Consider the following 15,848-nt stretch of genomic DNA (forward strand, 5'->3'; position numbering starts at 1 on the left):
ATGTAATCTTTAGTCATGAAATAAAGAGTTGTTAAAGTGGCAGCAAGTGACGATCCAAATTTGAGTTCTTGTCTGTTTATGTAAGTGTTTATTGTAATCTTTGGACTTATGTATGTGTTCTAGCCGGTTTGGAAAAACAAAAGTTTTAAACTACAGAAACCGTTCTAGTTCACATGGTCCATTTTGGGGTGAGAGATCTTAGCCATCCAATCCATAAATCAGCCATCATGATCTAATAGAAGGTGCTAGAACTTTATCCCTCTATACCCAGGTATCATAGGGTTTTACAACTCAACTTGACTAGCTCGTTAAGCTTTGTTTGAGTGTCGGCATTAGAATTGCCAACTTTGGCCTGTTGGACCATACTCCCACTGAAGTTCATTGTTCCACTATCATATAATTCATTACATGCTCGTGTAAGGCCTTTAAATGACTTGAAAAACCCAACAGTCCGGTTTCCAAATCATCATCATCATAGCTTTTTCCCAATTAATTGGCGTCGGTTACACGAATCCTAGTCTGCCATTCTGCTCTATTTAGGGCCATACCCTCAGTGAGATCATAAGTTCCCATATCTTTTCGGACTACTTCTAACCACATCCTTTTGGGCCCTATCCTTTGCCCTTTACAATTCTTCCACTTGATCTAACTTGCACCTCCTAACAGGTGCTATACTGGATCAATGAGCCCACTTAGGTCATCTTATTGTCTATTGGTGCCACACCTAAACTTTCTCGTATGGATTCATTTTGGATTCTATCCCCTCTTGTCTTGCCACTCATCCATCTCAACATCCTCATCTCTTTTATACTCATCTTCCTCAATCTCTCCATTTTCTTGGATTATCGACTCAAGGTATCGAAAGAGCGGTCTTTTTTGTACTTCCTGGCCGTCGATTTTAACTACTTCCTTGTCTCTACTTCTATTACTACTAATTTTGCATTCCAAATACTCTTAGTCCGGCTAATTTAAAAACCTTTGATTTTAAAGCATCCCTCCAAAGTTCTAACTTTGTGTTGACGCTGTATCGGGTCTCATCGATCAAAACTATGTCATTTGTGAACATGTACGACAGTACCTCATCTTGTAGGTGCGTAGTTAAGTCGTCCATAACTAAGACAAAGAGGTACAAGCTTAATGCTGGCCCTTGAGGTAGACCTATTGTCACTGAAAACTCACTCGTCTCTCCACTAGTTGTTCGCACAATAGTTGACGCTCCATCGTACATATATCTCATCACTAGATAGCCTCAGAAGCATGTTTACACGGGGCAACATGCCGCTTAATGCCGGCAAGGTCTTTTTTGAACCGGTAAATACCACCATTAGTTTCTTTTCCACAATAATTATATTTAATACGATTTTTGTCATTTGGATTCAGGTTATGACCATACTTCCAACCCGGATCACCACTTCTAGAAGAACCTGGAGAAGATATTTTCATAGAATAAGGCTCATTTTCATCCTTTTCTGGTTCTACTAAATTCAAATATTGTCTAATCTCATCTCGAATAGCTTTAGGAATCTTTTTACAAGAAGCAACATTCCCTTTAATACCGGCAATGTTTTTCTTGAATCGATTAATACCCCCATTGGTATCTTTTTCACAAAAATTACACTTTATACAATTTTTATCGTTTGGTTTCGGGTTATGACCATATGTCCAACCATCATCTCTTCTTCTAGCAAAACCAGATATAGACCTATCCAAATGACAAGGATTTAGTTTTTGCTTGTGTTATACTGAACTCATAAATTGGTGAATCTCCTCTTTGATAGCTTCAAAAATATTTTTTCAAGGAGCAACATTCTCTTTAATACTGGCAAGATGTTTCTTAAACCGATTTATACTCCCTTTTGTATCATTTTCACAATAATTGCATCTTATGCAATTTTTGTCATTCGGATTCGGGTTATACCTATATTTTCAACTCGGATCGCCGTTTTGACTATATCTTGAAGCAGACATTTCAAAATAGTACAAGCAATCTAAAAAGTAAAGCTTTGCACTTACTTTGATTACTCGAACTCCAAACTTCCCTCTAAGATATTTTATGGTGTTAAAGTATTAAAAAACACCCTCTAATAGGACTAAAAACACTCCAAAACTAAATCTAATCTTGATGGGTGATGTTTGGATCCATTTCTCGTAACTTTGAGAAAGACTTCAATGCAATGAAAATCATAAAATCTAGTTTTTTTTTTGAGGTTTCTCTCTCTCTAAAATATGTTCTTGTGGGTTTAGGTTTCAAATAAACCTAAAACCCACCTTTAAAAGCATTTTTTGTCAAAAAATCCCCAAAACAAACCCAAAAAAAATCCATTTCCGCCCTTAGGCCGGGCGCAAACCTTGATCGGCTGCCCAGGGCTGGGCGCCCACCTAGACGGGTGCCGTACCGCCTAAACGGTCGTCGAGGGACTGCTTGCTTAATTTGGCCACCTTGGCCTGGGCGATGTCCCCCCAACCTTCTAGACCACCTAGGCGTTGGCGGTCCCGTTTTGAATCACTGGATACTGTAATGCCACTGTTAACTATCAACTGATTAGATGATCTCTTCAAGTTTTTTTCTCGACTCTTCTTTCTTCTTTGGGACCCCTCTAAATGCTCCAAATTCTCTCTTCTAACTTTTGTATGGGTTTGAGGGCATGGTGCATCATACCCTTTAAGAGGCACAAAGTGTTGATAGCTTTTTTGACAAAACTTGCATTGAACCTTATTCTTGTCATTTGGATTGGGGCATTATCCGTATTTGCATAATTGATTAACTTATCTATTAGAACTGGAAGAAGTCTGTCAATTACTCAAGTCAACAACCCACAGCCCAAATTTTGAAAAATGCACAAAACTAACAAAATCGAATCTTGAGTACATGTTCTTTAAATCTAGGGTGCATTGCAGCAAATTAAACTGAAGCTGAAGATGCTTTTCATAATGTTGACAAAATGAAACGGTGATAACTAGATAAATTCACAAAACGCAATGAGTTCATTAAAAAAAGTCATCATTTCCAATATATTAAAAAAAAGAACAAATATGTTTTACTTTAAAAATGCAATATATTGATACAAAACTCAAGAATTATTTTTGACTTAGTATTTAGTGACGTAAAAACTAGTTATTTGCCGGGATGCCCTATTAAAATAAATATCGCAATACTAAAGTTAACCAACCTAGAGTGCTATATTCTAATTTACAAAATGACAATCCAATTACACCAAAGTAGGAAAGAGAAGCCATTTGGATTGAGTTTAATAAACATTTTATTCAGATTTGGTTACCCAATAGACAATAGTAATAAATATCTATAAACTCAAACCAAACTCCACACTTGAGTATTGCCAAAAGTACAAAGCCAAACTTGAGAAGAAGTACATGAACAAAAAGTAAATATGAAAAAAAAAAAAAAAAATCAACTCCAATATTCACAAAAATAACCAAATCCCTAGCCAAAAATTTAAATATACTAACTTTTTAATACCTAATACATCTTGGCTTAAATAGGTCGCCGTTCATTGCCGAAAGACCTCTTTTGCAACCATCTCGTACTATTTTCAATTTTGTAAGAATTCAAAATTCAAATTTTTTCGATCTTCAAGAAAATTTGAAAATCTTGGTTTAAATAAGTTTTTTTCCACTAAGCAAGAGCTTAATAATGTTTTTGTGGGCCAAAATATCCCCAAAGCTGCTTTCCCACCTTTAAAGGAAGGAAAAAGGACACCTTTTGCCCTTGGTCGAGGACCTTTTCCCTCCTCCTTGGCCACCCAGGCGGCTGGCATGGTGGAATTTTTGAACCTTGGCTTCTCATACTCTGCTTTGGGGTCGGGTGTGTGTGTGTCTCGCCACCTAGGCGTAATGAGGGTGATTTGGTTTTGAGGTTACCTAGACACTCGTTTATAAATGTATGTGTGCTCCAAATGCACTCACACACGTACACATGTGCGCGCGCGCACACACACACACACACACACACACACACACACACATATATATATATATATATATATATCATGGTTAGAGCCTTTAAGAGACATGAGGCTGCATCTTTTTAAGATTAATATAAATGGTTATATCAAAACAACTATAAATAATGCTTAACATACATTATGTAAAAAATAAAATAAAATCCAGTACTAGGATTTAAGAAGCATCATTTTGGAAAATAAAAAAATTAAAACATGCATTTTTATTTTTATTGTATATTATTTTATGGACAAAGGTTATATAGATCCGAGCCTCTAAACAATCAATTTAGAGCCCACCTCAAAAATTTCACTAGAAGAGGTTGTTTTGCTGCTCAAATATCCTCAAATTGATCATCTCAACATCAAGATGCATGGACATGAGAAAAAAATGGATTTCAAGTTTTGGAAATAGTGTATCTTGTAACGTAGTTTTGGGCTGTCAATTTTCAAGATTTTCAAGTTTTCATAGATCTGCTCAATCTACACTATTTTTGAAGCTTTAAATTGCACTACTCCCATGTTGGCTCCACCATTGGTCTACAATTGCATTGTGACATTGTTTAAATTTTAAAATTATGAGTTGCAAGTTTGTAAGTTTCAAGTTCAAGTTGTAACTAATAAAAATCAACTATAAAATCACTATAAGATTATAGTGTCATATGAAACCATGTAAGTTGAAAATTGAAAGATATTATTCAAATGATATAGATTACCTCGAATTTGGGTTTTTGTGTCATTGCCATTTCATTCCCATATGATAATAATACACATCTAACTTAAAATCAACTATTCAACAGGTATCTTATACTGGATATCGTTATTAGGATTGAGCGTCTCTGGACGTTCATTAAAGCCATTCATAATTGCATCCTCCCTGTCAATATCTAGGTCTGCATAAAGGAAATGGGGTTCATATAGCAACTAGCTGCATGTAATGGCCGATGAAGCTTCTTATCCCACTTTTTATCTGCAATCTCCTATAGTTTGGGCCATGCATGTTCTCATCGTTGCCTAATTACATGGATGTCTCTCTTGGCTCCATCTAGTGCATCATATCTAATGCCCATTGAGGGCTTCACCCTACTATCAACCAAATATAAAATTTTGACGAAGGGTTAAAGAACCTTAAGTTAGTATGCTACCCGATTACAACTATGACTTAGACAAAACAAAATCACATGACTTCTTCCCTTTAGCTTGTTTGGACCACTGGCTTCTAGACCAATCAACTGAAATGAAACATAGATCTTAATTGGTTTTTCTTCTCACATTATGTTGTAGTGCGAGCAATGATGAAAACGTCAGCTGCCCGGCCTCCTAGCTGGACAATTGCTAGCTGGACAATTGCTAGGCACCTAGGTGGGTCTGGGTGCCCTCTTGGTGCCCCACACCTTAAAGAAAAAGAAAGAAGAAAACCACCTTAAAAACAATTAGGGCCACATATAAGAAGAAGCAGATTGCCTGTAAGTGTTCGATTCAGTCTCCTCAATACCCTTTTCAGCCAAGTAAAAAATTATCATGCATTATGAATATTGGCGGGTGCACCAATACACTTGGAAATCCTTACAGGACAATTTACCGTCAAATTCATCACAATCTTACTCCTTTTGTCACTCCAAGTATCTATCATTATTAAGGCCTCATATAGCACCCACACATCCTTGTGGGTCATAATGTTCTCCGTTGTACCTCTTGTTGCGATGGCTTCTTAAGCTCATGAGGAATTAGGCCCTCCAACCTTAGCCCAAATTGGCCAATTGCATGTAGCATTGTATGGGAACTGCTTGGGCGAGTAGGATTGGAAGTAGTGCTTGCGTGATACATCCACCAAGCAATATATTGATTTATTGGGGCTAGGTCTTCCTTCTTAAACGTATTATCAGTTGTTAATTGCTTCTCCCTTTCCTCTACCACTGCTCAGGTTGGGGGGCAGAAAGACATCCATAGGCCGCTTTCTATGAGGTTTCTTGAAACGAATCCTCTCTTGCAACTTCAATAGGAACCTGCTTCAGTCATAACTTCATCCTCATCTTCCGCATTATCGCCTAATATATTACTGGCCTTCAACTTTGCAATACTTGCCTGCCTTTCCTCCTTTTTACCAAACATCCAAATACTAAAATATCTCCTTCGTAACGACTGCTGGATTATGGTTACATGGGGCAACATCCGCCTAATAGTAGTAATGTGTTTTTATGTCTATTAACCCTTCCGTTTGAATCTTGTTTATAAAAGATGTAACCAAAACTGTCTCCCTATCTTTTTAATTCAGCAAAACTCATAGCTCCAACCCTTATCCCATCTCCTATTAGAATCCCAAATAATGCATGTCAAATGGAAAAGACATCTTAATTACAAAGATATTTGGCTAACCTTTGTTGTTTGATCTTTGATCCTCTGTGGTTTGGATGAATATTGAGTTTAAAATCACCTAAGATATCTTCTTATAACATGCCATTATAATTCACAATGAATCCTATCCAAAAAAGAGTTAGGTTTGAGGATATTTCTGGAACCTGACTTTTTTTTATTTCAAAAATTTTCAAAATTTATTAATTTGGTTTCTTCTCACTTCTAAAGAACCGTAAAATTGGTTTAGAGGCCCTCGAGCAGAGGTGCATCACATGATATGTGTTTCACCCACCTAGGCAGCACATCATCCCCTATTTAGCCGCCTAGGCCATGGTGCCTAAGAGTACTGTATCGGTCTAGGGGCTCCTAGGCAGCTCCTCGCACTTGATGTGGCGGTGTAGGAGCGAGGTGGCCTGCTTTTTGTGTCATTTCTCTACTCCATCCTAAAGATGAATGTTTTATAAGTGTACTTTCTGGTATTGTTGTGTTTTTCTCATCTGGGCTTTGTCATCCGAGGATCTTTCAGCATTCAAAGCTGTGATGCATAGAAACAGCTGGGAATATGTCTACACATTATGTTTCTTTTGGGAAATTTGCAACATTAGGTTTTCTTGTGATGCTACTATCATGGGTGTGACAGCTATTTTGAAGCATCCATTTCTTGGTGATGTTACATCATAATTTCCGAATGTTCTCAGAAAAATTTCTTAGAATTGGGTTTGTGATAAGCCTTGATAAGCACATGCCAAATGAGTTTCTGAGATGGCATAGCAAATGTGATAGTTCCTTTTCTCTTTTTGTTTAAGTAATCTCTGATGTCATCACAGATTGGGTTCAGCAATTCTTAGTCCTTGATATCATTCATTACAGTCAATGTGTGCTGACATTTCTATGTTGAAGCTGTGAATTGTAAAAGTTAAAACGAGAGACCAATATATTTTGATTTCTGCAAATGGAGTCATAATCATGAAACTAATGCTTCCATGATCAAAGTATTTTGATTTCTGGAAAGTTTCGTTATCTTTCTTGGTTCTTTTGGCACACAATCATGAACGCACACACACAGAGAAATTTGTATTGAATTATTATTGTAGCAAATTCCTTGTAAATAGTTGAGATAAATGTGTAGTCATGGGATTGGACTTTGTGAAACATGAATTTACCGTGATATTTTGTCATTGACACGCTACGTGCTGACATGTAGTTTTATCTTCATTGTACTTATGCTATTTATACAAAAGACGAGTGTAATTTATCTTCTCTTTTCTTGATGAATTACCCAAGTCTAGGCTTTTCTTTATGCATGATGCATCCAATGGGCATTAAGTTTGTATTGAGTCCTTTGTTAGATTTTATTCATAAAGGTTTATCATGCATATTCTAATTTTTAACATTCCATGGAATGATTATATGGTCCTTTGTTGGTGCGTGTTATCATCATTCATGTGCATCTTCTAAATCCTTAATGAAAATCATATTGCACCTCTATTTTTTTGGTGGAGAAATTTCTTATTCAGGTTCTGACATTCCAAAACTCATTACGTAGGATTCAGTGGGAGATATTATATCTGGGGAATATTCAGACAAGTTACGCAGAAGAAATCATGTGATATGGAGCAGGAAGAGAAGTGTGATGCATGTGATGAGAATGGTGGGTCAGAGATATCAAATCCTAATACTCCTGTTTCTGAATCACAAGAAAAGTTTACAAAGTGTAGAGTGAATGGTGCACCTTCCTATTGTGAGGATGACATGTTAGAGCTTTTTCCTCTTAGGGAAGAGAACTTGGCCATTGTTACTAGGATGGGAAGTGATTGTGAGCTTGATCTTGATTTAGGGCTTGGCCGATCTGCACCCCGTTCTGGGAAGGTTTAGTTCAGTTGAAGTCTTTCAAGAACTCAAAGCCGGGTTCTCTGTTTTCTGACAAGATGTCTGGATATCAGTATATAGGCCTAACGGTTAGGCAAGAAAGACACCTTCATCTTTCTTTTCACCTAGAAATATTTTGCTGAAATGACATCGATTCGAAGAGACCAAACTGTTCTGGGGATTCTCTGCAGATTACAGGTGCGTATCGTACATTGTTTTCTTGTGTTTCATAAGACATGTTGATCTTTGAGGCAACCTTGAACTTTCAAGTTCTGGATGAAGTGGCATCTGTTCTTTTTGTATGTAACCTTCTTGTTTGTTCTCTCTAGGTTAAATTTATTTTGGTATTTTTTCGTGCAGGTTTGTATATAAAATACCAGGGTTCTTGCCGGCAATGTCACCAGGAAGTTTCATTTCATGTTTCGTCCTATGGTACTGTAGAATTTTTGTGGTGTTTATCATCAAATCATAGGAATGCAGAGTATTTTTTGGTAACTGAGTTTGTAAAGTGGTTTTTTACCTTTTTTTAGCAGATCTTGTGGATTTGACTTATGGTTTTTCTATCTGTAGAATTTGTGCTCCCATTTCTCTCTGTTTGTGCAGTACGTACTGGCCATTTTGTCATGATACTCCTCTAAATGATTCACTGGCACCATTTAGGTGTCTTGATAATTTCCATGAATGTTAGTCTTTGGAAGCTTATGTGATATGTTCTCAGTGAACTAATACATTCCTACCCTTGAATTTGAACAATTGCAGTTGATGGTTTGAATAATTTACCAGATTCACAAGATGGGATTTGTGAAAGGAGATGATTTTGGATATGGAATTTGGATTAGATTTGGGGGTTTTAGGCAAATCCTGTGGCTATTTTGGTGTCAATCTTAGATGGTTCCCAGACTTTCGAGCCCATTAGATCTCCCAAAAAGACCTAGAAATAGTCCGACTCTGATATGAACATGAAGCACATAAAAATCCTCATGATGAATATTATTCAGGGTACATGTATAGCATGTGTTGATGCGAACTTGCCCTGCAGCAATCGTTCTCATCGATATAACGCGAAAGTGAGCGTTGATAAGCTAACAACCAAAACTGAGAACAATACGCATGACTGCCTCATTTCCGTCATCCATTGATGAGGTGGTTGGCCGATGACTCGCATGTGTGGCACTTACTGTACACGTGATTTGTATGGTATGTTTCCTATATGATAAACTCTTTTAAAAAGCTTAGCGAGATAGGTACCCATTACAACATATAAAAATGTTCTTTCAAAAATATTTTTGAAAGTTTTGAAAACAAGCTTAGGGAGATAGGTGCCCATTACAACATATAAAAATGTTTTTTCCAAAATATTTTTGTAAGTCTTGAAAACATTCGAAAAGGATTCAAGTACCAATTTTAATTTTGAGATGGTTGAGGGTGAGATTACCGTGTCGAGATCCCATTTGCAGGAATATAAATTAACTCACCTGATCGGAAAGGATTGAGGGTGAGATTACCGTGTCGAGATCCCATTTGCAGGAATATAAATTAACTCACCTGTCGCAGTCCTTTCCGGATTATAAATTAACTGAAAAGATGGAGAACAAATGGACCCAAGTAGTATACTTCTGTTTGTTGGGTAGCTTATCAAAAATGTTGAATCTTTAGATTTATGGGAAAATATCTCTTTATCCTCTCTTTTTTATTTTTACATTTCATAAGATTCAAGAATTGAAAATATTATTTGTAAGTAAAAGGTCTCCATCTTTTCTATCTTACAACCGACTTTTTTGATCATAAATTTTTTATCTAAACAAACATTAAAATGACATTCTATTCAAACTCCATCTCTGTCTCTAAAATTTTATCTCTCTCTTTGTTTTTCGATGAGTTTACCGGTCAAGGGATTTAGCTTGAGTTCGAACACGAGCACACCTTGAGAGATGGAGTTTGGGTTTAGCTTGAGTTTGAATACGAGCACATCTTCTTATGTGTGTGAGAGAGATGGAGTTTTAGAGAGAGATGAAGTTTGGATTTTAGAGAGAGAGTTTTAGAGAGAGAGAGAGATGGAGTTTTGAAAGAAAGAGGATGTGAGAGAGATGAGTTTTAGAAAGAGAGATATAGTTATTTCATAAGTTGTTGAGGTCTATAATACATGGTCAAAAGGGTTCAGGGGGTTGGAAGATAAAAAGATAGTTTTTTTGCTTACAAGTAATGTTTTCAATTCTTGAGTCTGATGAGATATAGAAGTTTAAAATAGGGGATAATAGGATATTTTCTTTAGTTTTATTCTTTCTCTTTGCTTGTCTAATCTCTCATTTGGGTTCCTGGCTGCATTGATGGCAAATTGTCGAATCCTCAAACTATGAGGGGCTGTTTGGATATTTAGAAATATATTTCAAGTGGAAATGATACATTTCTGGCTTTGAGGGGTTGTTTGGCTATTTGGAAATATATTTCTAGTGGAAATGACACATTTTTGGTGTTTGGATAGAAATTTTGGAATGGAAATGTATTTTTGCCTGTAACTGTTTTCTTCATTTCAACCTAAAAATAAAAAAAATATGTATCATTGTCTTTGCCCTCCGAAATTGATTTCCAACTAGATTTCTTAGAGATATCCAATTTATGAAATATAATTAATTCCACAAAAACACCCCCACAAATTTGGAGAGAGATTATCTCAAATATTACATTTTAAAGAGAGTATCTTAAAATTTTAGAGATAGAATAAACTATCGAAATTTTTTAGAGAGAAATTATCTTAAATTTTTTATAGAGAGAATTTCAAATGTTAAGTTTTAAAGAGAAAATACCTTAAAATTTTAGAGAGAGAAACTATATCAAATTTTAGCGAGAAAAGTATCTAAAAATATTTTAAAGAGAGAAACATCTCAAAAAATATAGAGAGAAAAACTATTTCAAATTTTAATTTTTAGAGAAAGTACTTGAAATATTTTGGAGAATATTTTAAAGAGAGAAACATCTCAAAAAATTTAGAGAGAAAAACTATCTCAAATTTTAATTTTTAGAGAGAGAAAGTACTTGAAATATTTTGGAGAGAAACTATATCAAATTTTTTAGATTGAGAAGCTATCTCAAATTTTAGTTTTATAAAGAGAAAGTACGTGAAAATTTTTAGACAGAGAAATTGTGTCAAATTTTAAGTTTTAGAGAGAAAAAGTACTAAAACTTTTTAGAGAGAGAAACTATCTTAAAGTTTTTTAAAAAAGAAATATCTCAAATTTTAAGTTTTAGAGAGAGACATTTTATAATTTTAGATAGAGAAACTATATCAACTTTTAGAGAGAGAAACTATCTCAAATTTATAAAAATTTTTAGAGAGAAACTATATCAAATTTTAAGTTTTAGATAGAGCAAGTACTTGAAAATTTTAGAGAGAAAATATCTCAAACGTTTTATTGAGAGAAACTATATCTAAAGAAACTATCTTAAATTTTAAGTTTTATAGAGAGAAAGGACTTGAAAAATTTTAGAGAGAAAATTCTCAAATTTTTTAGAGAGAGAAACTATATCAAAATTTTAAAGAGAAACTATCTCAAATTTTAAGTTTTAGATAGAGAAAGTACTTGAAATTTTTTAGCGAGAAACTATCTCTAATTTTTAGAGAGAGAAACTATATTAAATTTTAACTTTAATAAAGAGAGTATCTTAAAATTTTAAGAGAGGAAAACTATCTCGAATTTTTTAGAGAGAGAAACTATCTCATATTTTAAGTTTTAGAAAGAAAAGTATCTTAAAATGTTAGCGAGACGAACTATATCAAATTTTAGAGAGAAAGTACTTAAAATTTTTAGAGATAAACTATTTCAAATTTTAAGTTTTAGAGAGAGAGAAAGTACTTAAACATTTTTAGTGAGAGAAACTATCTTAAAAATTTTAGAGAGAGAAACTATATCAAATTTCAAGTTTTAGGGAGAAAAAATATATTAAAATTTTAGAGAGAGAAACTATATTGAATTTTAGAGAGAGAAACTACTTGAAAGTTTATTGAGAGAAATTATCTCAAATATTTAGGGAGAGAAACTATCTAAAATTCAATAAAAAAATACATTATAATAAATAATATAATAAAAATATGAAAAACATTTATATGAAGATGCTACCTTATAATATAGAACTACGGATGCCCCTAAAAAAACCATCAAAAAAGGTGGTTTTAATGTTGAAAAACCCTTTGATCATCTCAATATCGAAATGTTTGACTATGAAAAATAAAAAGATTTTAAGTCTCATAAATAGTACATTTTACAACATATTATGTACACCATCTATTTTCAAGATTTTCATATGTTTATAGATCTACTTGACCATTTTTGAAATTTAAAATTTTACAATTAGATATAAAAATAGATTATGAGATAATCCGAATAACATTTTACATCAAAATTATATACCAAGATAAAATTTGAAGGTGCACCTTACCTCTACACCTACAATGCATCCGTATGCAAAGTGCACCCTAAAAATATTTAACGATTTTTTAAAAAATTAATAATGAAAGTGTTATGCATCCATATAGCATCCAATCAGCCAAAATCTATTTAATAGGAAATACTTTTCTCGAAATGTATTTCTATAGAAATAGATTTCCTAAAGTGTTTTATGTTGGGTTTGGTAATAGCCAAATCATTATACCCATATTTTCTTCTAAGGGTATTATGATAAAAATAAAAATGGATTTTTTTGAGAAGCAAGAAAGTGTTCTCAACGGAGTCAAGCAATACATAGTACCCTATCCTTTTGAGGGTCACCCATTTGGGGTGCGAATGAGTCTCCAATATGGAGATGGGTCTCCAAGAGAGAGACAAAGTCTCTTGGTTGCTCTCGAGTTTATCTTTTCGATAACAGTATTGCAGTGAAAAAGAAGGTATTGATCGATAGTTGCTCGATCGGGATAGTGAGTTTAGAAGGAAAAATCGTTGATCATCTTTTACCGATATTTCGAGAGATGTTGCCTGCAGGGTGAACTATGTAAATCCTGTGTTGTTGTGGCGTGATTTTTTATGTTTGCTTTATTTCTTGCACTTGATTTATAATTGTATTAATCTATTTTGCATTTAACCTTGATGTACCCAATCTTGGGTGGGATTTTGGTATTTGGGATTCTCAGTTCTGCAAGCTAGGGATTTTGATAACCCTATATTTTACGGATCTGAATCGCCTGATTTGGATTGCGATCATTGGGGGGATTAAAAAAGAGAGCAAGGGTGATTTTCTTTAATCGCCTGGTTTGGTGAATGATTGGTTAGAATTGGAAATTACTTATTTTTTAAAAATAAGATAATTTTTCCGTTTATAATATTGATCTTTTCCCCTTTTTTTTGTCCGAGCTTCCTTTTTTTTATCCATTCTTTCGATTTTTTTCATATTTGCTCTCAAACGAAACCTATTGCGATCATTTTTTGGTGTTCTACCGGACATATAATTTTTCATGGATCAGACACCCTCATGATGAAATGAAAAGTTCAACATTGGGGGTTTTCTAAACCAGGGTTTGAATTTTTCAGATTTTGCATTCAGGGTGTGATTTAAATCAAATTTTTGATCTTATAAGTTAGTTCAATGATTTTAATCGTGTGAATCTGATTAAATACGAATCTAATTTAAATAAAATATTTTGGATCACCAATTTCTACTTTTTAAAACTCTGAATTTTTTATTTTTTTAGTGAAACCATTATTCGGACTTTATTAATGTATCATTTATATTGTTACTCGAAAGAAGAAAAACGAACAACAAAGAAAGACATCAAAACAAGCTAATCAAGGTCTCCTCACAAGAAAGACACTATCTTGCCAATTCATTAGCTTCCCTGTTAGTTGCTGTATAAACATACTCAAAAGTGCAAGTTATGTTATATGCTCCAACAGAACAGTACTTTTTGTTCCCATGCCTCTTTTTTTTTTTGTTTTTGGACAAAGGCAAGCAATTTTATTAATAAAAGGAATTACATGAGATTACAAAAGAAAAGATGGCTTAAATAATTCTTAAACCTTCCATAATTGAAATCATTTCAGCCTCATTTGCTGTCTTATTACCACACGAGCTAGAATATGACAACAAAGTATTCCTTGTATTATCTTTAAGCAAACCTCCAAAATTAATATGATATAATTACTGGATGAGCTACCATCAAAATTTATTTAATAACGCCCTACGGGGTGGTGTCCAAATAACAAACTCCTCAGCAATCCTTATAAAATAGAACGTAAGTAATCAAAGAATTAATAATTATTCTTTTCAGCCTATCTTCAAGAAAGGTATTACTTGTTGGAATAATGCTATCGATTGGCATTTGATACATTGCCATCGATAACATTGGTAAATTAGGTGAAGGTATGGAAAGAGAGGGATTTGAACCCTGGTTAATCAAAAACCTACAAAGCAGTTCCAATGCAACGCTTTGAACCACAAACCTAAGTAATCAAATAATTAATAATTCTTCTCTTCAACCTATCTTCATTCATAACATTTCCTTCAAAAACTCCTCTATTTCTAGCTTTCCATGATTTCAAAACTATGGCTGCTCTAAAACATCTCCACACAACCTTCAATAAAAGTGATAAATTTCAAATGATCCAAAAAATTAACTGTTGATCTAAGAAGGAATAATTGAGTGCCCATATTCTCAACCCACACCAATAAGTTCTTAGTACTGTAAAAATAAGTGATCTCATGTTTCCTCCTCCTTACAAAGTAAACACGCATTTACTATAATCTCTCATCTCTTCCGTAATGAATCAACCATCGATATTTTTGCTCGAAAGAAACTCTCCATGAGAAATCATTCACTCTATGAGGTATAGACCGTTTCCATAGTTCCGAGACCATCGATATATATCATCGAAAAGGAGAAGATGAATAAAATGACTTCATGGAACGGATACTGACACAGTTTGCTACAGAACTTCATCCTTTCTATGAGGGCAACAAAACCCTATCTAAATCCTGCATCAATTGAGAGCACTAGTTAATGAACGGATTCTTCCCCCTATTATATCAACAAAGGGTGAAAGCCCTTACCTTCCATCATACTGCCAACTTTGCTAAATTGATCTAATATTCTTGCAAAAATCTCTTAATCATTGGACCTTGAATGCACTTCATCCCAACCTTCTGTGACACTAAAATCAAACTTCATCCCTTACCCACAATAAATCTCATATTCCATTAAGAAAAGAGTATTACAAGTAACATTTGCCTATGTTGTTGACTGTCATGCGACAAATTCTTTACCACTGCTTGTTTAGCAAAGTTTTATCCATAAGCTTCAATTTTCTAATGCCAAGGTCACCTTCCTTCTTTGGAATACACACTCTATTCTTGGCCACCAAATCATACTTTCTTTTTTCCTTGTTATCACCCCTACATAATGTTCTCACCAACCTCTCTAACACACGTACAACTGATAAAGCCATTTTTTATTTAATCATTCTTTTGACCGATTTAGTCATTGTCCTGCCCTAATTAAAATGATTTATCGTTTGAAACTTGATCTAATTCTTTTTTCTTGATATTTTCATAATTTTTGCTAGATAGCCTCGGCGATCTAGATCAAATCACCAATATTACTTGAGTTTTTTTTATCATCATCATCATCATCATCATAGCATTTTCTCAATTAATTGAGGCCGCTACAAGAATCCTATCTGG

The 15,848-nt window shown here is 34.2% G+C and overlaps 1 protein-coding gene across 15 annotated transcripts in view; it reads left to right on the plus strand.

Annotated features, from left to right (window-relative positions):
• Positions 1–8,865, plus strand: part of LOC18444373 (PHD finger-containing protein 1) — a 37,037-nt gene extending 28,172 nt beyond the window's left edge. For all 15 annotated transcript variants that reach the window (XM_006854546.4, XM_088851515.1, XM_088851516.1 and 12 more), the window contains 2 exons: positions 7,861–8,381; positions 8,544–8,865. In XM_006854546.4, coding sequence (XP_006854608.2) covers positions 7,861–8,189 — 329 coding nt within the window. In that variant the 3' untranslated portion in view covers positions 8,190–8,381; positions 8,544–8,865. The remainder of the gene's footprint in view (positions 1–7,860; positions 8,382–8,543) is intronic.
• Positions 8,866–15,848: the final 6,983 nt, after the last annotated feature.

This window comes from Amborella trichopoda, chromosome 11 (assembly GCF_054954075.1).
Source record: "Amborella trichopoda isolate Santa Cruz 75 chromosome 11, AtrichopodaSantaCruz75HAP2 v2.0, whole genome shotgun sequence".
Classification (NCBI taxonomy): Eukaryota; Viridiplantae; Streptophyta; class Magnoliopsida; order Amborellales; family Amborellaceae; genus Amborella; species Amborella trichopoda.